At 51.1% G+C, this 24896-nt stretch overlaps 1 protein-coding gene across 1 annotated transcript in view; it reads right to left on the bottom strand.

Moving 5' to 3' along the window:
* LOC146809488 (GTPase KRas-like) overlaps positions 1 to 24896 on the bottom strand; it is a 194178-nt gene that overhangs the window by 43246 nt on the left and 126036 nt on the right. The window contains exon 3 of the mRNA XM_085616336.1: positions 15185 to 15363. Within this exon, the coding sequence (XP_085472462.1) occupies positions 15185 to 15363 (179 nt within the window). The remainder of the gene's footprint in view (positions 1 to 15184; positions 15364 to 24896) is intronic.

Below are 24896 nucleotides of genomic sequence, written 5' to 3'. Positions count from 1 at the left end.
TCAGGAGGGAGGTGTGTAAAACATTGGCCCCGCTGGCAATTCAGTGTCTTCGACCAGCATCTCGAATGTTAATAATGCGCCATCTCTATATAAATCGCCAAAAGTGTTGAGCTCTGCCGCATGCCAGGTCGCTAGAGCTGCCTCAGAGGTGCCCAGTCTACCCCTTGGTGTCCACATCAGTGGTAAAATCGGGGCGTATGGAAGTGTCTCGCAGGTAAGATTATAAATTTCTTTTGTAGCATTTATGAGCTAATCCCAAGTGCAATTGTGGTGGTCGCGGAAGTTTGGCGACGGGATAGACCAGGTGACAAACTTGGGAACGGGTCCAGGGCTGGTGCATGGTCGCTGTATCTTCCAGGCACCTGCCATTCAGCCATTTCGTCATCTATTGGAGCTGGGCAGCTAAGTAATACAGTTCCATATTGAGGACTGACAGCCCGCCCTGGCTAGTGAGAGCATACAACTTCCACAAAGCGACACGCCTCTCCCTTTATTCCATATTAAGTCCCGGAATAGTCGCTCCAGTTCTCGGAATGTATTAGGTAGGATATAAAGTGGGAGATTTGAGAAATAGTATAGCAATTCGAGAAGTACATTAATTTTCAGCAAGGTGATGCGGTTCATTACATTTAGCAGGAGCGTCTTCCAAAATTGCATTTGAGCTCATATGGCCGAGATCGCTCTCGTTAAATTACCTTCCAGTAAGTCTTCAGGTGATCGGTGATTTAGGCCATCCAAGTAGGTCTGTAATTCTAGGGGTGTAACTGGCACCCGCGATTTATACAGATCCCGATAATGTGACAAACGCACCATGAACGTTTAGATGTGTATATACGATTTCCCCAGTCTCTCACCGATGCGAAGGGCGTCGACGACTCATTCTGATGGATGAGCCATGTGAGCAGTTTGCCTGCTTTATCGCCTATATGGTGAGTTTGTGCCGAATGTGCAGCATAATTGAGGCATCTGTCGCTCTAGCAGTCGTGCATGTTCCTCCTTGAGGCAGCCTAGCCGTCCCAGAGTATCATCTAGGTCCGACCGCTCCATAGCGGCTAGTCTTCGCTCTAAGGTAGTGAGTTCCTTTTCTAGTTGCGTGCGCATACCTGCCTATGTCCCCAAACAGTGCCCCCTAACAACCACCTTAAGGGCGTTCAACTCCACCAATGGTGACGTGACCGTACCTGCATTTTCTTCAAAATATTGCGCCACGGTGGCTAGTAAGTCCCGGAAGGGCGCGCCCAGGAGAACATCTGGCTGGAGGCGCCAGATAGGGATTGGTGGCAACTCATCCTCCCACCGTAGCTCCATGACATGCGGATTATGATCAGAATGTGTACGCCCCATGTAAGTGGAGTCAGGAATGCATGGTAGGAGGTTGTTTGATACCATGAAGCGGTCCGGGCCTACATGTGGTCTGTGGGTCCCGGAGTAGTAGGAATCTACCATATCTAGTGGGTTTCTGTGTCGCCATACATCGAAGAAGCACCACTGCAGTGCCCAGTTCCTTAACGCTTTTGCGGCTGTGTATGTGTGGCAGTGCCAGGTAAGGGAGGGAAGGACCGGTCCAGGGAGAAGTCCAGCACACAGTTGTAGTCTCCTCCCAGCATCATTGGGGTATCGTGCCATGTGGACACTTTTTGCAATAAAAGATCTAAGAAGGCTGCCTGCTCAGTGTTGGGTGCGTAAAGTGATGCCAACACCACTGGCTTCCCATCAAGTACCCCTTTGACTATAAAATATCTGCCCTCTCCGTCCACCAATGTATCCACCACTCTAAATGGAGTACCCGGTCTCACCCACACTAGGGCTCCCCGCGCGTATGCAGAGTAGCCTGTCGCATATAATTGCCCCCTCCAAAGTCTTAAGTCGTGTGACTTCTGTTTGAGCTAAATGCGTCCCCTGAAGGAGCACTTTTTGTATGTGGTGGCGTTTGACAGGAGTATATAAGATAGCGGCGTTCCGGGCTGTGGATGCCTCGCACGTTCCATGTGCCTATTTTAATGGGTGCTGTAACCAGTGAGTGTCAGGAGTGCATCTGGGCTCATCCAGCCAGATGATAGGAGAGGGTGGCAGTAGGTGTATAGAGAGCATTCTAGAGTGTGCTTCCCTGCGCGGCCCGACTTTACAACAGTCATACCCTTGTCGAGGAATGATGGCAGAAAAAACAAAAACAACTCCCAATCAAAAATAGCATGAGAACGGCTAGCAGCCGGAGAACATGGCCGCAGCCTAGGCAGTCTGCAACCCTTCCATATAGATACGTGCATTTATCCGGCGTTAGTTCTGAGCCGGCCGCAGTGAACACAGTGATCCGGCGTCTATAAAGGGGCGTAGAGCGCTCTCAGCACTGACTGGGGCGACCCAGAGGAGCCGTCCCGCAGTATCTGAGCTTGACGACCTGCGGACGGAGGGGCATATATCCAGGGAAGTGCCAGCACCCACGGAGGGACTGCAGTGACGAAGACTGCGGCGCGCAGGAAACCCTGCGCAGAGAATAGCAGGCCAGGGGTGTCGGACCGGGAGACTGCTCGTGGGCTCCACGAGGAGACACTGGGCACAGGCCTAAAGTGAGGAGTGAGCCCCACCCGCTGAATCCCCGCTTGGTGGAAGGAGTGCAGGCACCCCGCATCAAGATAATACCGCATAGCAAAACCAAGAGACCCTGGCAGGCAGGAAGGAAATATACGACCCCAGCAGCCCGCCTCTTTGTGCATAGGACCTCGCGGGGGCCCTGCAGTCACAGGGTGTGGGCACACAACTCAAGGGGGGGTGAGAAACCAGACAGGCCGCGTGCGCTCTGGCAGCCCACTGGCAGGCGGCGGTCAGTAACACCCCAGTCCCAGGTCACCATACACCATTGTTTTTCAACGCCACGATGAGTGGCAGAAACCAGAGGGGCCAGAATCAGGCAAAGCTTGACAAATACGCCTACATTAAATCTCAGCCAGCCCCCACTGACCAGGGCGCTGTGTCTGCACCAAATTGTGGGACCATGGAGACATCTGAAATTACATTGCAAGACATTATGACCACATTGAACAATGTACATACATCCCTGGACACTCGTATTGGGTCCCTCTCAGTAGAACTCACTGAATCGGGCTGACTTCAACAAAATGTCCGTCAGGGTATCGGAGGTGGAAACCACGGCAGCAACCCTAGTGAGCAATACCTCTACCCTCCAGAAACAAGTTCGCCAACTCAAGATGGATAACAAGCTTCTGCCGGCTAAACTCGAAGACCAAGAAGGCCGCTCGAGGCGTAATAACATTTGCCTCATAGGGGTACCAGAACGAACAGGTGGCTCAGCGCTCGACCTTTTTGTAGAGGACCTCATCACAAATCATCTCTAGCCATGAGGCTTATCCAGCTATTTTTCCGTGGAAAGGGTGCATCGAGTCCCAGGAGGGAAACCGAGACCGGGGGCCCCCCGCGACCCATCTTGGCCCGTATTTTTAACTACCGAGACATGATTCTGCAAACAGCACGTGCCGCCCCTCCATTACGCCTCGACAACAGTACTATTACCATCTTCCCAGATTATACAGCAGCAGTCACAAAGCAACGCCGTGGCTTCCTTGAGGTTAAAAATGCACTCAGAGACCGTGGAGTCAAATATTCCATGTTCCCCGCGAAGCTACGGATAGAGGCCGAGGGTAAAGTATGTTTTTTTTCTGACACCCGAGGATGCCCAGGACTGGCTGGAGGGTTGGCGCAGAGTCTCGAGATCGGACCGCTATGGAGGAGGTAACGGGCAGCAGGTTGTGGGTGGTGCAAGGGGGTGACCCCGGAAAAGGGACTACAATGGAACAACTGCCGAGTGCCAGTGGAGGGGACTGAATGTACTTTAGTTCTGAAAGGAGCCTGGCACTGATAGACTGCCAAAACCTATTAACTTGCTGACTTGATCGGCCGCGCTCCAGGCATTATTGTTCAGTGACCACCGCGCATATTTCTGGAAGATGGATAAGGGGTCCTAAATACTTCTAAGGGATACTTTAGTTAGCACCACGAATACATGGTTTCCGTCCGCACCAAGGCAGAGAACACAGCTAATACGAAGACGTAGGGGGGGTGCCCAAGGACTGCGGAAGATCTCTCCCCACATTATGGTATTGGGAAAGTGTACTAAGCGCTCTGCACAGTTGGGGAGGCGGGTAGTTAAGTCCGTCAAGCAAGAAGGCAGGGAGGAGGGAGGGTGAGGGGAGATTGTTTAATGTTTTTTATTGTTATGTTCTTTGTTTGTTTCGTATGGGCAGCGACTAAACGATTTCAATTATGCACTATGCATATGACACATTGTCGACGCACTTTCATTACTAGATGTACAGATTGACACAGTAACAATGGCTCAGCAGCAACCTGAACCACTGCATCCGCCCATGGCGCCAGTTGCCCCCCTTAACACTACTTAGGTGGAACGTTCATGGGCTGGGCGATAAGATCAAGAGAGGGCTGGTTTTACAGTATTTAAAACTGTTGCGCCCCGGCGGTGGCCCTACTCCAAGAAACACTTGATGGGCTCCTCTTGCAAAGCTATGGATCGCTGGGTTCGAATGGTGGTGCACTCAGTTCTCCTCGGGGTCACAGGGAGTGGGCATACTCATGCAGAAGCAATTTCCGCTGATAATCACACAGACATGGATGGATGACCAGGGCCGGTTTGCGGCTATTACGTGCCAATGGGAAGGACGTGCCTTTAATATAGTGACAGTGTATATCCTTCCAGTGCTCCATGCAGTTGACCTCCCGGCCCTTTGTGACCGGGGGGGGGGGGATGACACTTAAACGCCACAATCAGCGATAGTTGGGTCCGACATCCCCCAAAACTCAAAGTAGTGGTGTCTCCTGACTTGCTGGGTTTCTTGAGGTGATCGGTCTCATGGACGTTTGGCGGTTCCGCCACCCCTCAACTCACCGGTTCACTTTTCACTCTGGGGTGCATAATAGTCTCTCACGCATAGACTATTTTTTAACATCGGCAGACAGTCTCCATAATATAGCAGAAATTGATATACTACCCAGGGGAATTTCAGATCACGCCCCAATATTATTAACATACACCCGTAAGCGCACGTTTAGACGTTGCATTTACCCAGGATATTTACGCAATCCCAAAATTCTCAAAAACACCACAAACACAACACTATTTTCAGGAAAATGTCAAATCCGTTCCCTCCTCAACAACCCTCTGGGCGGCTTATAAAACAGTTCTTCGTGGCCAAGCCATTGCCTCCATTGCGGTTCATAAACTCGCAAAGAAGAAAGAGCTGGAGACCCTAGAATCAGAGGTGCGCCAGGCTGAGGAACTCCACTCCCTGCGTCTCAAGCAACAGGAATATAGAGAATACCTAAAAGAGGTTAGGACCATGTTGCAGGGCACACAGCATAAGATATATGAGATCAGGGATAAGGCAGGAAAGCTCCTGGCCTGGCTCGATAAGAGAGCGAGCTGCTCGGTGGATCGCACAATTACGAGCATCAGACAGCGAACCCATAACTGATTCTCAGGGAATAGTGAACACACTAGCCAGCTATTTTCAACGGTTATACACACCGACGACCAAGACAACGATTGAAGAAGCGCAGGCCTTCCTTAAAGATATTAGCATGCCCAAACCAACACCTGAAGCGGCACTAGCACTCAAAACGGACCTTACAACGGATGAACTACAGTTAGCTGTAGGGGCCATACAGTCAGGGAAGGCTGTGGGGCCCAACGGCATACCCATCGAACTCTACAAAAGAACAGCTAATACTATTACCCCATACCTCCTGAATATGTACCTCGAAAGTCTGGAAGCGTAGGAGCTCCCACGGGATCAGCGTACTGCCACCATAGTGACGATTCCTAAACCAGGGAAACCCCCCGAACAATGTACCTCAAACCGACCAATATCGTTGATTAACGCGGAGGCTAAAATTCTTGCTAAACTCCTAGCGACTAGATTGACCCCCCCCCCATCTCACTGACCTAATCCACCCGGATCAATCAGGCTTCATGCCCGGTAGGAACACAGCCCTTAACTTGAGATGCCTGCATGGTGTGCTGGCCTCTCTGCCCTTTATCCAAGAATCAGCAGTTATCCGCATGTATGGCGTTAAATATGGTGGAATGGCCCTTCCTCTTCGCGGTGCTGAAACATTTGAGCACTTGCTGTACTTGAAACCTGTGGCTCATGTAACAGCAAACGGTTACATATCGGAGGACTTCCCGTTAGGACGCGGGACACGTCAGGGGTGTCCCCTCTCACCATTGTTCGCCCTCGTTCTAGAACCGCTGGCTGCATGGCTAAGATGGGAACAGACTATCCAAGGGCTTCATTGGGCGGCAGGCTGGGAGGACCGCATCTCCCTGTATGCCGATGATGTGTTATATATGGCATCACCCAGGCAATCCATCCTTGTACTCTTGAATATCTGTGACCTTTATGGTTGGGTTTCTGGCTACACCATTAATTGGTCCAAATCGGTTCTGTACGTGCTTCATGACCCACCACCACAACTCCCAAATGGATGTACTCTGCAGATAACAGAGTGAAGTATTAAGTATTTGGGTATCTATGTTACGCCGCATGCGGACGAATTCCTTAAAAAAAAATCTCATGCCTCCCCCGGAACGTCTCAGACGTGATACGAGGCACTTGCAATCCCTACCTTTGACATTGCTTGGGAAAGCGGCACTTTTTAAAATGATGGCGCTTCCCCAATTTCTCTATGCTCTGGTAAATACTCCGTTCCTTGTACCCCCAAGCTACTTTAAAGCGATAGCGGCGGAGGTCTCTAGTTTATTATGGAGGAACAAGCCGGCACGCATTGCCATGGACAAACTGGTCCGGGGATGGTATGATGGTATGATGGAGGCATAGCACTCCCAAACATACACCTCTATTATTGGGCATCACAATTGAAAGTAATTAATCAATGGATACATGCCCCACAAACAGACCCAGCATTTAAAGCCAACAGGTTTGAACTGGGAGAGGGGGTGTCATGAAGGCGCTATACACCAGAAAGCGATCTACCCCACTAATCGGACCCACGGCGCATACGGTGCAGATTTGATACGCGGCACTAACAAAACTGGGATGGAATGGGGTTCTTACCAAATTCACTCCACTTTGGGACACACAAAGATTAGGAAAACTTAGAAATAGTAAGGGTTTCCACAGCTGGGATGCTAGAGGCATCTCCACGGTGGGTGACTTATGGGTCAAGGGTGAGATGGTTACCTTTGCCTATCTCCAAGAACACTATGAGCTGGCACCCTCTTCGAAATATTCCGCTACATGCAGATCGGACACGCACTTACGGCAGTTATACCAACTGACACCACACTTCCGGAAGCCTCCCCTCTGGAGGGTAGATTGCTGACTGACCGCATGGTTAAAAGGGCTACCTCTCACCTACTGCAAATTGGTTAATAATTTACCTGATCCAACGCAATCTTTACGAGTAAAATGGTCCAATGAACTGGGTGACTTGGATGATACAGACTGGCAGGAGGCACTTTCGTCTCCACGCAAAGTGGCAATACCCTCACGACAGACTGATGCAGCTTAAAATATTACATCACACGTACTACACCAGGGTCACATTACATAAGATTGGGAGTACCACAAATCTGTTCTGCCTGAGGGAATGTGGGGAGGAAGGAACGTTTTACCACACCGTGTGGCAGTGTCCATGGATAATGCCGTATTGGACGTCGGTGATGCGAACAATGTCTCAGGTGGAGGGGGGAGTCTCGACTACACCAAAGCCCAAAAGAGGTCTCCTAAACATTTGGGAACCCACTGACCTTAATCATGCCCAACAGGATTGGACAACCCTTGGGATGATGTTTGCCAAACGTAACATAGCCCGATTGTGGGGCTCGCGGTGCGCACCAACGCTACAGGACTGGTGCAAGGACATGGATGCGGCTATGGAGGCGGAGAGGGCGATGTATATACACCAGGGCTGTCCCAAGAAATGGGAGAAAGTATGGGGAGCATGGAATAAATTTATGGGGTATATTTGTACTCCACCTCTGACAAAGCCCGATGACGATTCCGAGGGAAGGGGGTGATGGTGACATCAAATGGCTTGTATCACTACATTTCAAGTTTACTGTACTCATTGTATTAATGATGTGCGTCTGTAAATGGACTATGCGTCAAACAAGTAGATGCACCTTCGCAAATTGTAGTAATTTTGGTGTTTTAAGCTGCCCTATTCCTAATAAACAGATTTTCACAGAAAAAAAAAAAAATTGTATGAGAGCAATTTTGCAACAGGCAATTGCCCAAACTTGAAATGCAATAGCCATGAATAACTTTATTTCGGTCATAAGACCATAAAAGTACAATAAAATAAATACAAGTACAAGAGTAAGACCATAAATACAAGAAGAGTTTTAAGAGATTATTAAACAGTAAGTTATCATGATTATTTAGCAGTAAAAAAAAGATAAAAACTAAAACGTAACCATTTCTTTAAATAAAACTCATCCTTCTCCGCCACATACCATATAAAAAGCGGGAAACTGCATAAACAATAAGAGGATCAGTATCATACGTCAAGACTCTGCAAGCTTGTGCACATTGTCTGAGCCCCAGATTTTTACATAGAGGAATAAGCCAACATTTTCGAATCATGCTGTAAGCTGGGCAAAAGAACATAATATGGGTAATATCTTCATTACAAGTTTTGCAAACTGGGGAAGTGCCCTCCATCAGTTTTTCCCATCTGGATGTTAGCGCCCCGATTGGGAGAGAACCATGTCTCAGTTGAATATATAATTTTCTTGCTAGAGGGGGCTGTACTAAATCCAAGAATACCTCCAGCCTAGAGTCAGTTTTCACCATTAAGAACTCAGAGGTCAACCTACCCAAGGTAGTCGAGCAGCATAGAATTTGAGTTGTAAGATCTAACAGCCGCCAATATCTCGGACCTTTGAGTCCTCACGCAACTAGTACCCGGAGAATCCCAAAGATGGGGCAAACCAAATTGATAGAGGGAAGTCTTTACATGGAGTAGCCAGATTGCATTAAATTCCGCTCTGAAAATTGCAAGTTCCGGGACAGACCAAAGCCTTCTCCAATAAAGTAATGGTCGTGCAGCCGCCAATTCACTGACGGATTCCAGATCCATATCCAGGCGCAGTGGTATAAGAGGCGTGCTCTAGGGGAGACCAACCAGACCACGCATAAAGGCTTGTTCTACCTTCCGTAAATTGGATGCATTTGTGTGGCCCAAAAGTTCAGCAGCATACAATGCGGCTGACCTCACCTGTGTTTTATAAATCTCTAGTACAGGAGTAACAGGTTTAAATATAGAGATTCTATGGAGTCTTCCGATACCCCCCGTTATCTGGGATAGCCTCAGGGAAGATTTGGCTACTTGAGCATCCCATACAAAATGCTCAGTCAGCGTGACTCCCAGCTATATGAAGGTCTTAACTCTTTCTAGGGTAACACCAGCTAGTGCAGGGTTCGGGCGTGTGTGCCTCGGGGGATTGAAGATCATAAACTTAGTTTTCCCCAGGTTGATCTCCAATCCCCTCGAGGCACAAAAGGTCATAAACCCGTCCAGAACCCGCTGGATGCCTGCGACAACAACAATGTGTCGTCCGCGAACATCAGAGCGGGCACCCGACCCGAAGCCAAACACGGGACATCAATATCCCTGAGACTATTTAGTTCGTTAATCAATCCATTTACATATAGGCTGAACAATGTAGGGGCCAGTACACAACCCTGACGTACCTTGAAGCAACCACAGCGATTACCGCTCTGCAGAATCCGCAGCACCCTCGGTTGTTCCCGCAGCACCCTCGGTTGTTCCCGCAGCACCCTCGGTTGTTCCCGCAGCACCCTCGGTTGTTCCCGCCTCCCGCCGCCGCAGTTACACGCAAAGCGGCCGCGGAGTGGAGGCGGGGACTACATTGCCCATTCTTTTTTCCCCCCTCTCTAACGGCCGGAACACCTACTAAAACTACCACATAAGGTTGTGCTTCTGGGGGCAGGTTTATTGAAGGCAACTGGGGAGAAACTGCCCTAGACTCCTCAGATCTCTTTGACATAAGTGTACCAGTTTTTTGCAGAATTGCATCCTCCTTGGAATGTGGTCTATAATTTTCGGATAGAGCCCTTGTAGACTGAGAAGTAGGACCCAATACATTTGGAGCAGGGGTGGGTGGTGGCACGGAGTTAGTACGCGTGTGGATACTGGTTGTTACCCCTGGGTTTATATTCTGTGCTACTGGGGTATCGTCTGTAGCTACCCTCAAACTACCAGATGCAGACGATAGTATCTTATCCTGGGGAATTATGGACTTCGCGACGCGGGGGTTGGCGGGTTCTTTTATGCGCCTCCAGGCGCTGAAACTGCGTCGGCGGCTCTCCTGCCGCTAGGGTTTCTGGGCAATGTAGTCCCCGCCTCCACTCCGCGGCCGCTTTGCGTGTAACTGCGGCGGCGGGAGGCGGGAACAACCGAGGGTGCTGCGGGAACAACCGAGGGTGCTGCGGGAACAACCGAGGGTGCTGCGGGAACAACCGAGGGTGCTGCGGGAACAACCGAGGGTGCTGCGGGAACAACCGAGGGTGCTGCGGATTCTGCAGAGCGGTAATCGCTGTGGTTGCTTCAAGGCCAAGGTCTCTCCCGGTAAGATTCAAACAAGTGCAATAGCACACAGCTAACGTCTGGGGGAGGCTATTGTGTGCAGCAATCTAAGAGCCAAGGAAAATAAAGGAGGGGACCGTCATGTGTGGCTAAGCCGGTCCCTGGCCAGACCCTTGTAGGACAGGGCCGCTGACTGCTTATTATGCATAAAATTCCCATATATTGAAAAGCTAACGTAGAGAGTGTCGACAGTTCCGGGACTCACCCCACAAAGTTGACCTTAGCATGAATACCAGGCATAAACATTGCAATGCGGAAACAGCATACAGAGTCGTTTATACTTGCGTGACCAATAGGTCTGTGCGTCACTCAGATTATGGAGGAGAGGGAAGGTGGACATTCACATGTTCAAGCAATGTTATCGGAGGTCTGCGGAGTGACATGTGGCAGCACACAGGAGACTTGGGAGACGGGGAAGGGATCCGAAAGTTCCTCGTCACTTTGCGGCCCCTGGTGATCGGAGTCTGAATCGGATTCCCCCTCCGGGGATCCGCTGATGTTCACCACTGCCTCGAGTTGACCGCTCAGTATCAACTCTGGCGTCAGGCCAGACACCTGATGGGTTGAGGATTGTGATTTTCTCCATCTCCTCTCCTTCTGCGGCACCGTAGAGTAGTGTCTGGCAGTTGCTCTCTTCATCCAGTTTGTGATGAGTTGAAAGAGTCCAGCCATTCCGCTGCGCCTTCCGGTGTAGTGAAAAAATGAACCTTGCCATTTGCGACTACCCTCAGCTTCGCAGGGAACAACGAGTACTTAAGATCACATTGTCGCAGGAGTCTCTTCACCGCTAAATAAGAGTGGCGCTGTTTCTGGACTTGGAAAGTGTAGTCCGGGAATATTATTACTTTGCGATTGTCCACTTGTAGGTCCTGCATTTTTCTAGTCTCTTGGATAATAGCGTCTGTCCCTGTAGTTTAATAAGCAAATTAAAAACGGCCTTGGTTGCGATGATTAGCACTTTAGCAACTCTTTTGCTGCTTCATTGATGTGCAAGTTAAGTCGTGCCTATGTTTACACTGCGTTTAGCGGCCGGCCTGTGGGTTGTAGGCCCATACTTGTATCTTTTCGGAATTGTAATAAAGGTTTTAAAAAAAAAAAACTGCCTTGGGTTCGTGCCCGGAAGGGGGGGGGGGGGGGGGGGGGTTGGGGGTTGGCAGACATCCTATGTGCTCTTTCAACAACAAAGTGTGGAGAAAGGGCCTCTCCTGGCAACAGCGAACGGATCCAATCTTCCACGTAGTTTACTGCGTTATTCTCTTCCCCTCCTTCCAGAAGGCCCACAACGCGTACATTGTTGCGGCGGGCCCTGCCTTCGGCATCCTCCGCTCGATCTTCCAGGAATTCTACTCTGTTTAACAAATCACGGAAGTTCTTCTCAGCCGTGGACACTTGCGGTGAAACCTCTGCAATTTCCCCTTCAGTGGCAGCAGCACGGTCTGCGAGTTTCCGATGGTCCGCATGTAGCAACGTAAGATCAAGTGCCACTTTGTCTATTTTGCCTTCTAGAGAGGTGCGGACTGGATTCATCGTCTCTCCGAGCTTCTCGACTGCCGCCAGCACTGCATCCAGCTTATGCGCCATGGGATCCACCGTCTCTGCCTCCGCCATCTTGCCCGCCTGTGCCCGGGTTTGTGAGGGCAGGCCCGTCGCACCTCCGGTGCTAGTCTTCGTTCGACCCCCCTCGTGACATGGAGCGGTAGATAACGAACGCCAAGCAGGACGTATCACTCCTCAGTTGCCTTTGAAGCAGTGCCCGAGATCCACATCCACCACAAACGAAGCCCAGGATCAATCTAAAAGGGCAGGCATGTCTCATCAGTGCTGCTCGTGACTGTGCAGCTAGATTTGGGTAATGAGGCAGCTTGGCGGGTCTCACCACCCCCGAGCCCGGTGCTAAAATCTCGGAAGGCAGGGCGTAGCTATGTGGCGAATTGTAATATGTGACCAGTCGCCAGCCTACAGCATCAGCAGCATCCTAATTAATCCAGCTCAGAATGGTCCCTGGGGGCAAGGCACCCAGTGCGTAGAGTTTCACGAATCAGGACGTTCAATAGTGGGGTATCTCTAACCTAGGACACCTTGGATCTCCTGAGGTGACTCTGCATGCCCTGCTTGTTTCAGTGGGAATGGCGGCTCAGTTCGCTCCAGAAGGTCGCAGTTCCGCTGCCCAGTCAACACAGGCATCAATACGGGAAGATCGCGCGCTATCGCCGCATAGATTTATAAAGGTGTTGCTTTTCAGTCACAAGGGATAACCATGAGGGGGGGGCTCAAATTCAGCTACCCAGACTCAGGGGCGGGGCAGTCACCGATCGCAGGCAGGCTGCGGGGTCCGGTGTCTGTTGTACCGCACGCAGCGGCCAGAGAGGAGGGCAGATCAATCCCCAAGTGTCAGCTCTCTCACCGCTAGTTCCCACGTCTGAGTCTCACTAGTGAGCGCAGAGTCCTGGCAGTAGGTCGCGGCCTCCATGCCGACCCAGTTTCATTCCGCTTGATTAGGCCCAGTGGGCGGAGTCAGACCTCGGCCTCGCATGAAGGGCGGCAACAGCGCTCCACGACCGGTAGCCTTGAAGGTGGTAGGATTAATTCCGGGGCAAGGCGGGACTTTCACCGCGTCCCCTCTTGGTGTCTATTAGGCTGATTCTGGGCTATCCACGGCAATGGGTGATCCGGGAGGTGAGATGGGGCCACAGCGCACATCGGGGCCTAGGGGGTGGAGCCAATCCCCGGCCCCATGTACCTCATCACGTCAGATGTCTCGGAGCCGCTCAGCAGTAGCGTAGGCAGGGGGTCCGCTTCAGTGTTTCACAGCTTCCGGCCACTCATTCGCTCACTGGGACGTCAGGACCATCTCAGGAGAAGTCTTAGCTGGCGGCAGCCCCTTCAGCTCAGATATAAGCAGAGTAATGCGACCAGGGAGGGGAGCAGTTGGCGGAGCTCCACAGCTACATGTCTGACTCGATTGCAGGCCAAGCCACGCCCAAACCACCATTCATTCCCCCTGATGATTTTAAGACAGTAGTGCAATCTCTAGTCCTCAAAACTGGATTATGGCAACTCCATCTTCACAGGGACTCTGAAAAAATCACCTTGCCCCCTCCCTCCTTAGAACAGTTCTCAACACTGCTGCCCGGCTGCTAACAGGTTTTAAACAGTTTGAGCACATCTCACCGGACCCCAAAAACCTCAGTTGGAATGAAGATGCATCTACAAGACTGCATATACATAACCTCAACTATCCAGATACCAAACTTTTGAAAGCAGGAAGAGTCCGGACTCAGAGGATTTCTTTTTCAGTTTGGGAGTTGGAGCTTCTCAGACACGCTCATGCTCTGGAAATGAACCCAGGATCAGGAACTCACTCCTAAATGATCTCCGCTGCAACCCCTCCTTTTCCTGCTTTGAACTAGACCTTAAATACCTACTCATCAACAAATACTTCAAAACGCACACAAACTGGGATACGTTTCTAAAGCTCACACCCAAACAGACTAGACATGTTGCGGCAGTAGATTGATTCAGTTGTCTACTATGTCATTTACTCCATTAACTTATGCTATTCTGATGTCCGCATATTTTAACTACGTTGACTGCCTAACAATTGTCTTTGTGTATATGTATGCACTTCAATTAAAAGATCTCGAATTATATGTAAAGCACTAAGATACCCTCAGGTCTAGCTAGCGCTATATACAATTTATAAATTAAAGTATGCAATGATACGAGTAGTACCCTTGATCTCCACAGTCCTACAAACTGGCGTGCAGTAGCTAAAAAGAACCCGCTTTAGCAGGCGTTAAACTGATTTATGTATTTTGATATAAATTCAATTGGTCACTGTTTTAGTGATACCCATGTGAAGAAACCGTGTATTATCTACATAAAGAGGATGGAAATCTGGGGCAGAAGACTATGAAAGCTAGGAAGAATTTAGGCATGTGTAGTTAACTGCCTAGAACACTTGTGCAGGATACTGCTCTTCTCTGGAGTACCCATGTTTTTCACAATGCAGTGCCTTTACTGTTTAAGGCTGGGAAAATCACTTCAAATCCAGAGCTGCTAAATCGGTCTTTTGATGTGAAGGGATGGGATGGGATATCATGAAGAGATGGCCATTATAAAGAGATCTGCCATTAGATCAAGGTTGCTACTGATGTTCAATTTTAAGATTTGTAGTGCCAAATCCTAGCACCAAGACAACAGCATGATACTAAGATCTAGTCACAAATCTAGGGCAGGCTGGCATTCATTATTTCTCTTCCTTCTGGATTTATCCCATCTTCCTCTTGGCAATTGCCAGATCAAGTATCATGCATGGTAGCTTATCTTTTTATCCTCAAAGGAATAAACTCAGCAGTTGAAAGTAGCAAAGCTAAAAGGCGGTGGCAAGTGAAGGCTAATGTTACTTTTACAGTACATTTGCCACTCAACTGCAAGTTATGCTGTAATGCCTTTTATTCAATTGTAGATTACTCAAATGGTACAGCTAAGAAAATGGAGGAAAATTGAATGTGCTGACCTGTAGTGATGGACATCTTCAAAAGACTTGGAGTTATTGATGGCAAAGACACATAAAAAGCCCTCTCCTGTACGCATGTACTGGTCTCTCATGGCACTGTACTCTTCTTGACCTGCAGTATCCAAGATGTCCAGGAGGCAAGTCTCTCCATCAATCACAACCTGCTTTCTGTAGGAGTCCTGCGAGGGAAAAGCACTACAAAATTACATAAAGCAGACAACCACATGGTACTATCAGATGGTTATGCAACTGGTTTAAGTCTTCACAGAGGCTGCATAATCCAAAACGTTTTGGTAAACGAACAAAAAACAGGTATGGAGGACATGAAAAATCAACATCTATTTAAGGCCATCTGAGTTAGGAGACTGACTCTGTATATAGTGTCCACATATGGTGAGGCACTGTGCACAGAGTCCAGGCCACCCTTAGTGATAGTGTTTAGGTCCCCGATAACCAAAGCTCTCAAGGGGTAGCTGTGGAAAGCAGCTAAGGTTTATTCAGGTGGGTGTAAAGCAGGTGCATTTACCAGATAGTCAGCAAGCTTTTGCACAAGAAAGAACCACACAAGTATTTACAAAAATACAGAAGTATTTACAAAAATACAGTAGTATTTATTATCACAACACTAATAACTAACTTAGTATATCTCCTACAGGGAGAAGTCAAATACACATAAGAAAAACCTAAAAAAATAAAAACAAACAGTTAAGAAAGCAAGTACCAAAATGAGACCGATACCCAAAGATGGAGAAGCCCAGGGGAAGCAAGGAACTCCAAAAGGTGATTAACTAGGGACCCCAAGGCACCCAGGTGCGGAGTCATTACACTGGGTCACACGTCCATAGGAGAACACATTAAGGAGCCAGAGGACACCAATTGGATCAGGGAAGGTTGGAGAGCCACCTCACTCGTGGATACCCAGGAAACCAGGGTACCTAAACAAGGTAACACAGGTGCATAGGTGTCAGAACCACACGTTGAAGCCAATGGAGGGTCTTGGAAGTCCGGAGGCTACAGTGATTCATGGACCAGAGCCGTGGAACCGAAACGTGGATTCTAGACGAGAAGTACCTGAAAGCAGATGGACAGAGTCCAAACCACCGAAGTGTCCAGGAGGAACAAGAGCACAATGCCACCCCTTGTCAGAGGTACCTGCTGAAGCACAGCGGTCTTGGAGCAGCCATGGAGCCCTGGTGACGATGCAGGAGCACACCCGGTGTGCATCGGTTTTGGTCACAGCATCGAGGCCCCTATAGGCCACACAAAAGCTCAATTCTTTCTTACCACCCTGGTATGAGGCTTGTGAACTAAGACAACTGGGCTGACCCGGGCACTCTCGGATAGCTCTAAGACTCCAGATTCCAGCACCATGCATACGTCGGCTTTGGTACTCTTTCACATGATCAGACTGCCTGTATATTTTATTCTTGCTAGCTAGGCTTTCACCAGTGTCCACATCATGGGTACACCAGCTAGTCTGACCAGGGGGCAAAGTGAAGAGCTCAGCAAAAGGATTTAAGACTTGCATGCAATCAGTATGCTGGTGGGCAGTGAGGGTGTCCGACTCCTTCCAGTGACCAATCTTTTGGATTGTTGGTCAGGGAGAGGTACACTCTTTGCTTCCTGATCCTTATCTAGAAAGAACCATGAGCATGGTCACATCTTCCCTGTCAGAATATGATTTAAGGCGGTTGACATAGATGCCCCTCTTGGGGTTCCTGCCAGATACAAGGTCCACCAGATAGGTGACCTGCCATTTTCGTTCCAGGATAGGAATAGGAATAGGGCTCACTCCATTTGTTATTTGACAGCCCTATGAGCCAATGTCTCCAAATCCCACACCTTATGCTCTGGTTGGAACCCAACCATAGCAGCCTTTTGGTCATACCATTGCTTCTGGAGCTCCTGGCTGGTCTCAAGCTTTTTATTTGTCTTCTTTATGTATTCAGCCATCCTGGAGCAGAGGCTAAGGCCATAGTAAACTATATCTTGCTTAGGTTCGACTGACAGGAAGACCAACAAGAAGATCACATGGGGAGAACCCCACTCCCTTCTGTGGCACTTCCCTGTAAGCAAAAAGCATGCATGGAAGCAAGACATCCCATCCTTTTCTGGGAGTCCACCTATCATGGCTTTCTAGGTGTTGTTGAATCTTTCAACAAGACCATTACACTGTGTATGGTAGGGGGTAGTGAATAGGTAGGCCACTCCACACTCCTTCCACATGTATTTCAGGTAGCCAGACATGAAGTTGGTACCTCTGTCTTACACCACCTCCTTAGGGAAGCTCATTCTGGCAAAGATACCAGTGAGGGCCCTAGTCACTGTAGGGGCAGTGGTAGTCCTATGGGGACAAGCCTCAGGATACCTGGTGACATGATGCACTACCACTGGAAAAATCTGTTAGCTGATGCTGTAGGAGGGTCAAGGGGGCAACAAAGTCAATCCCTACCCTCTCAAATGGAACCGCGACCACTAGGGTGGGATTAAGGGGTGCATCTGAAAGAAACACGTTAGTTAGATTCCTCACCTTAGAATATCCCCAGGCGTCAGACTGGATCCGGAAGATTTTTCTTCAGCAATACCCCTTGCGCGTCGCTAGGCGTCTGCGGCTCCGCGTCAGTCGTCGGCGTCGTGTACCAGAATGACGGAGTACTTAGACGCCGCCCTCGCGTGCTGACGTCAGTTCTTCTTTTTCCGCGCCAGTAAGCGCAGATCCGGGAGAGCTACCCCTTTTAGTCTTTTTTGACTACGTTTTTTGATCCTTTTTGATCTTGTCTCGACTCCGGTAGGATGCCTGGTTTTAAAGCCTGTGCTGACTGCAACCGCTTGATGTCGGTTACGGACCATCACCGCCGGTGCCTTTACTGTTTGGGCCTCGACCACGACGCGGAGTCGTGTTCGGACTGCAAGGCCCCGACCTCGAAGGCTAGACGGAGCGGTCCCGTAAGCTTCGAGCTTCGCCACTCGGCTCCGCGCCCCTCTCGATCCCGGTCCAGGAGGAGGCCGCAAGTGCCCGAGGGACCCGTTCCCGAGTCCCCGCCGACGCCGGTCGACCTCGTCACGCCTCCTCCGCCGGCGTCGACACCGGTACCACCTCCGACGCCGGCTCCGCGTCGAGCCCCAGTTCAGCCCCGCTCCGGGCCCGACGCCGTTACGGCGTCGATGGACGCCGCGTTCGGCGCCGATGGAGACACATTATGTCTATCGTCCGGCTCCGATCCTTCCTCCTGCATACCAGGAATCGGATGACGGGGGCGAATGGGAGGGATCCGAGGATCCTATGGCCGTTCAGGCTCAGCTGTCACAGGACTGGGCAGATGAACTGGGGGAGGCCAGTGGTCTGGATACCTCTCCAGACACTGGATTCATCTCTCCTCCGACTGTGGCTTCGGGGGAGGGTGCTGCTTTCTCTGTGGTGCTGCGCAAGGCGGCCGCAGCCCTTGGGCTCGAGCTACCTGCCGTGGCTGTGAGGACTAACGTCCTCACTGAGGTGCTTCAGTCTGCAGCAAGCTCCACTGAGCCTCTGCTGCAATTCAATGAGGCCCTCATTGACGTTCTGCAGGGCACCTGGTCCAAGCCCTCCACAGTTCCTCCTGTGGACAGGAACGTCGCCAGGCGCCACCGCCCTGCTCCGGCGCGACCCCAGTTTTCTGTCCCAACACCCTACCCCCGAGAGCCTGGTTATCCAGGCTTCTACCTCCCAATCCTCCTTCCCGACCGCTCCGCCGGACCGGGATTCCAAGATTCCAGTTTGGCAAAAAGCTGTTCTCCTCCCTTAGTTTGGGCCTGCGGTCCTTGAACATCGCCTGTCTCTTGGACCGTTATTCCCACTCTCTGTGGGATACGGTGGAGGACGTGCTGCCCCTGTGTCCGGAGGAGGTCCAGACACGACTTACCCAGGCTCTGGCAGATGGGAGGGATGCAGCACGACATGCTATCCGATGTGGGCTTGACACTACGGACTCGCTGGGTAGGGCGATTTCTACCACGGTGGCGCTTAGACATCACGCCTGGCTGCGGTCCACGTCCTTTTCGGGTGATGTCCAGAGCACTCTCATGGACATGCCCTTTGATGGCACTCGCCTTTTTGGCGAGAAAGCGGACAGTGCGCTGAATCGCTTTAAGGACTCCCGGGCTACGGCCAAGTCCTTGGGCCTCTCGGCCCCGCGGTCGCAAACTTCCGCCTCTTTCGTGGACAAGCAAGGGGTGCCTCCTCACGTACGCCTAGCCACCAGCCGCAGAACCAACCTGCGTGCGGTCGCGGACGTGGTTTCCGCCGAGGCGGTTCTGGAGGACGATGCGGTCAGCCCACATCCACCCCGGCAGCATCCGCCTCAAAGCCTTCAGGCCCATCCACGCCAGTGGGCGGCAGAGTTCGCCATCACCTGCTCCACTGGCAGTCCATCACATCGGACAGGTGGGTGCTGCAAATCGTCCGAAGGAGCTACTCCCTTCCCCTTCGAGACGACCCCTCCAGCCATGCCACCACAGCACCACCGTATCTCGGGGGATCATGTGAATCTTCTCCACGAGGAAGTTTCGGCCCTCTTGGCCAAGGGGGCCGTCGAGCGCGTTCCGAGCCCAGAAGTAGGTCGTGGTTGTTATTCCCACTACTTTCTGGTTCCCAAGAAGGGCAAAGGGGGCCTACGCCCTATCTTGGACCTCCGGAAGGAAAGGTTCAAGATGTTGACTTTGGCTCAGGTTCTAGCTGCCCTAGACCCGGGAGACTGGTTGGTAGCGTTGGACTTGCAGGACGCATATTTCCACATCCCCGCCCTGCCGGCCCACCGGCGTTACCTGCGGTTCACGGTGGGTCAAGAGCACTTTCAGTTTACCGTGCTCCCCTTCGGCCTTACCAGTGCCCCTCGGGTGTTCACGAAAGTGATGGCGGTGGTCGCAGCTCATCTGCGCAGATCAGGGGTTCCAGTTTTCCCCTATCTCGACGACTGGTTGTTGAAGGCGGGCTCGCCCCAGGCAGTCGTCTCCCACCTCCAGACTACGGCGGATCTCCTGCATTTGCTGGGGTTTTCCCTCAACGTGCCGAAGTCACACCTGAGTCCCTCTCAGAAGCTCCTCTTCATCGGAGCGGTTCTCGATTCGGCGCAGTTCCGGGTCTATCCGCCGGAACAGCGGGTCCGGGATATTCAGGCCCCGATTCCCATCTTTCGGCCTCTATCCTGGGTTTCGGTCAGGCTAGTGTTGCGGCTTCTGGGGCTGATGGCCTCCTGCATCCTACTAGTGCATCACGCCAGGCGGCGCATGCGGGCTCTGCAGTGGGACCTGAAGTTTCAGTGGGCCCAGCATCATCGCAACCTGTCCGACCATGTCTTGATCTCAGAGGGCACTGCACAGCAGTTGCAGTGGTGGCTCACGGACCGCGATTGGGTCACGGGCAAGAGCCTCTCCCTTCCCCAACCGGAGCATGTCGTAGTGACGGATGCGTCCCTCCTGGGATGGGGTGGCCATATGGGAGAGGCGGAGATCAGAGGCCTCTGGTCTCCGGCGGAGTCTCGCCTCCACATCAACCTGTTGGAGTGGAGAGCGATCCGACTTGCACTGAAAGCCTTCCTTCCCTCTGTCAGGGGAAGTGTCGTGCAGGTGTTCACGGACAACACCACCGCCATGTGGTATTGCAACAAACAGGGCGGGGTGGGGTCGTGGACCCTTTGTCAGGTGGCTCTGCGCCTCTGGACGTGGCTGGAACACCAGGGCATCACCCTGGTGGTTCAACATCTGGCGGGCTCTCTGAACGCCAGAGCAGACGAACTCAGCCGCCGGTGCATGATGGATCACGAATGGCGTCTGAACTCCGAAGTGGCGCAAGGTCTCTTTCAGCAGTGGGGAGAGCCTTGGTTAGATCTATTCGCCACCGAAGAGAACGCGCTATGTCAGCAGTTCTGCGCGTTGGAATTTCCAAGGCGGCACTCGCTCGGCGACGCTTTTTGTCACGAGTGGAGTTGCGGTCTGTTGTACGCCTTTCCGCCTATACCACTTCTGCCCAGAGTGCTGAAGAAGATCAGGCACGACCTGGCCCAAGTCATCTTGGTGGCCCCGGATTGGGCACGAAGGTACTGGTATCCCGAGCTACTCAGTATGTTGACCGATCCTCCGATACGTCTGCCCCTTCGGGAGGATCTTCTGTCGCAGCAGCAGGGGACGGTCCTACACCCGAACCTGTCCAGCCTCCACCTCCATGCGTGGAGATTGAGCGGCGGCAGTTGAGGCCATTTCACTTGCCTCCTGAAGTCTGTGATATCATTCTGGCAGCCAGGAATCCCTCCACAAAGACTGTATACGCCTGCCGGTGGAACAAATTTGTGGCATGGTGCACAGCAAAGGCTGTGGATCCCCTTTCCGCCCCTCTTTCTGAGGTTCTCCTCTTTCTTCTTTCTTTGGCCCGGCAGGGCTCTGCCCTGGGCACCTTGAAAGGTTATCTTGCTGCCATCTCTGCCTTCTTGCGGCTTCCTGATCAGCCTTCTCTTTTCAAGTCCCCTGTAGTTACACGCTTTCTAAAAGGCATTACTCACACGTTCCCTCCTGTCCCTTTTGTAATGCCTCAGTGGGACTTGAATCTTGTTCTCACATTTCTAATGTGCGCTCCCTTTGAGCCTCTTCATAATAGTCCTCTTCGTCTGCTGACGCTCAAGACTGCTTTTCTGGTAGCCATCACCTCGGCTAGACGGGTGAGTGAGCTACAGGCTTTATCATCAAAGCCTCCTTTTCTCTCTGTTCATCCGGACAAGGTTGTCCTTCGGCCTCGTCCCTCCTTTCTTCCGAAAGTGGTGACCCCCTTTCATCTTGGGCAGTCTGTCACCTTGCCCACCTTCTTTCCGCCTCCGCATCCTTCCAAAGAGGAAGAGAGGCTCCACCGTCTGGACCCAAAACGTGCGCTCTCCTTTTATCTGGACCGCACAAAGCAGTTCCGGGTGGACGACCAACTTTTCGTTGGATACGTGGGTGCTAAGAAGGGGAAAGCTGTGCACAAACGGACCATCTCTCGGTGGGTCGTTTTGTGCATCAAAATTTGTTATTCCTTGGCAAAAAAGGACCCTCCTGTTGGGCTGTGCGCCCATTCTATTCGGGCCACAGCGGCTACTACTGCTTTGGGACGGGGTGTCCCTTTGCAGGACATCTGTCAGGCGGCGACGTGGGCTTCGCTACACACGTTTGCCAGGCATTATTGCCTTGACAGCCATGTCCGGAGGGATGGCTTCTTTGGCCGTTCTGTCCTCCAGGACTTTCTGGTGTGATCTTGGTTCGCAGACCCACCACCGGGGATGGTATTGCTTGGGTATCTATTCTAAGGTGAGGAATCTAACTAACGTTACTTTCAGATGAACAAGTTACTTACCTTCGGTAACGATGTATCTGTAAGAAACATTAGTTAGTTAGATTCCTCACCGACCCACCCATCCTCCCCGTTCTGCGAACTGTCATCTAGGGTTAAGGCTATCCTTTTCAGGGCCCTAGATTTTTTGGCACCAGTGTCAGTCTCTTGCATGGCTCTGCATTCCTGGCGCGGAAAGTTATGTACAAGAACTGACGTCAGCGCGCGAGGGCGGCGTCTAGGTACTCCGACGACGTCATTCCGGCGCACGACGCCGACAACCGACGCGGAGCCGCAGACGACGCGCAAGGGGTATTGCTGACGAAAAATCTTCCGGATCCAGTCTGACGCCTGGGGATATTCTAAGGTGAGGAATCTAACTAACTAATGTTTCTTACAGATACATCATTACCGAAGGTAAGTAACTTGTTCTTTGGGTGCCGACTTTGCTTGCCACTGGCTTGAAAGGTGAAACAGGACTTACAAAACTCCTTCACCTTCCCATGCATCCCTGACCAGTAGAAGTGGCTGACTAGCCTACTACAAGTTTTGGTCTGAACAAGGTGTCCAGCTAAGGGGATGTCATGGGCCAAAGTTGGAAGGAATTCCCTAAATGCCTGAGGCACTACCTCTCTCCTATGTGTTATGTTATATGTGGATTTATAACGCGCTCCGATAGTCAAGACTGTCCTGGCGCGGGGACGAAACTGAATCAGAGTGGTAAAAGGAGTCAGCTATTCATGGATTTGAAAGAGGTGAGTTTTAAGCAGTTTTTTAAAATTGATCAGATTGGGAGAGTGTCTGAGAGCGTCTGGCAGGGCGTTCCACATTTGAGCTCCCTTTACCGTCAGATTGTCCACCCAGGCGAACTCTTAAATCTGGGGACGACCACCTGCTTTCTGGAGGTAGATCGCAGCTGACGGGTCGGGAGGTAGAGAGTGAATCTTTTGGCTAGATAGGAAGGGCACGGTCCATTGAGGGCTTTATAAACGAGGACCAAAGTTTTAAAGCGCACTCTTTGGGCCACAGGAAGCCAGTGAAGCTCCTTCAACTGTTTGCAAACGCTGAGTCTCCTTGCGATGTTAAAAATGAGTCTCACCGTTGCATTCTGGACTACCTGTAGCTTTCTGATCAGGTAGTCAGGTGCCCCTATATAAAGGGCGTTTGAGTAGTCCAGACGGGAGAGCACCAGAGCTCTGGCTACCGTTTCTTTGGCCATTTGAGGAAGAAGGGGAAAGAATTTGCGAAGAGTGGTCAGGGTTCCAAAACACGTCCCCGCCAGTCACGAGATCTGGTCGCGAAAACATAAGTCTGCTCCAAACCAGATACCCAGGTTCTTGGCTATCCCACTCTCTCCCGTTGGGCATGTTGATTCACTGGGCCAAATAGACTCCTTAAAGTCAGTGGGAAATTGGCCGTAGAGCAGAATTTCTGTTTTATCCTCGTTGCATTTGAGGCAAGCTCTAGCTAGCCAGGCAAATACAGAGGATAGGCATTGGCGTACTCCAGAGGTGCACAAGTTCTCCTTTTTCCAGGTGAAGAGAAGCTGGGTGTCGTCGGCGTAAGCCATAATCTTAGCACCCCAGTTCTCTGCCAGCCGGATCAAAGGAGTTAAATAAATGTTAAATAAAAGGGGACTTAAGGTCGACCCTTGGGGTACTCCAGTTTCTACCCTTCGATTAGAGGAGTGATAGGGAGGTAACCAAATCTGTTGGGTCCGGTCAGATAGGAAAGACCTGATCCATTCCAATGCCGTGCCCGAGATGCCAATGTCTTCCAGCCTAGATAGAAGCTGGAGGTGGGGCACCATGTCGAACGCGGCAGAGAGGTCCAAAAGAATAAGGGCCGCTCTGCCGCCTCCATCAAGGCATTCCCTGATGGCCTCTGCCATCTCCACCAATGCAGTTTCAGTACTGAAAGAGGTGCGGAAGCCTGATTGGGCCGGATGTAGAGCCTCAGAAGATTCCACGAATCTCTCAAGTTGCCGGAATGCAGCCTTCTCGCAAACTTTAGCAAGGGCTGGCAGGAGGGATATAGGCCTGTAGTTGGAGGTGATCGATGAATCTGCGGAGGTTTTTTTTTTTTTTTTTTTTTTTAATCAGAGGGAGAAGTTTGGCTTGTTTCCACTTGGAGGGCAAAATTCCTGAAGTTAGGGATTCATTGACCAGGGCAGTGACCATAGGGGTAATTACTTCGGCTACTCCATTTAGGACCCTCGCAGGGCAAGGACCTATAGGTGACCCTGACTTCAGAGTTTTTAATATGGTCATAACATCTATATTTTCGACCTGAGTAAATTTGGTCATCTCTGCTTTAGCCTTAGTTACTTGGGAAAGTGAAAGAGGAGGTGGTTGGTAAATTAAGGCTAGATCAGATTGCGGG

This window comes from Triturus cristatus, chromosome 7, assembly GCF_964204655.1.
Source record: "Triturus cristatus chromosome 7, aTriCri1.1, whole genome shotgun sequence".
Lineage (NCBI taxonomy): Eukaryota > Metazoa > Chordata > Amphibia > Caudata > Salamandridae > Triturus > Triturus cristatus.
The sequence above is the reverse complement of the archived record's forward strand: the minus strand, read 5'-3'. Positions and strand labels throughout refer to the sequence as shown.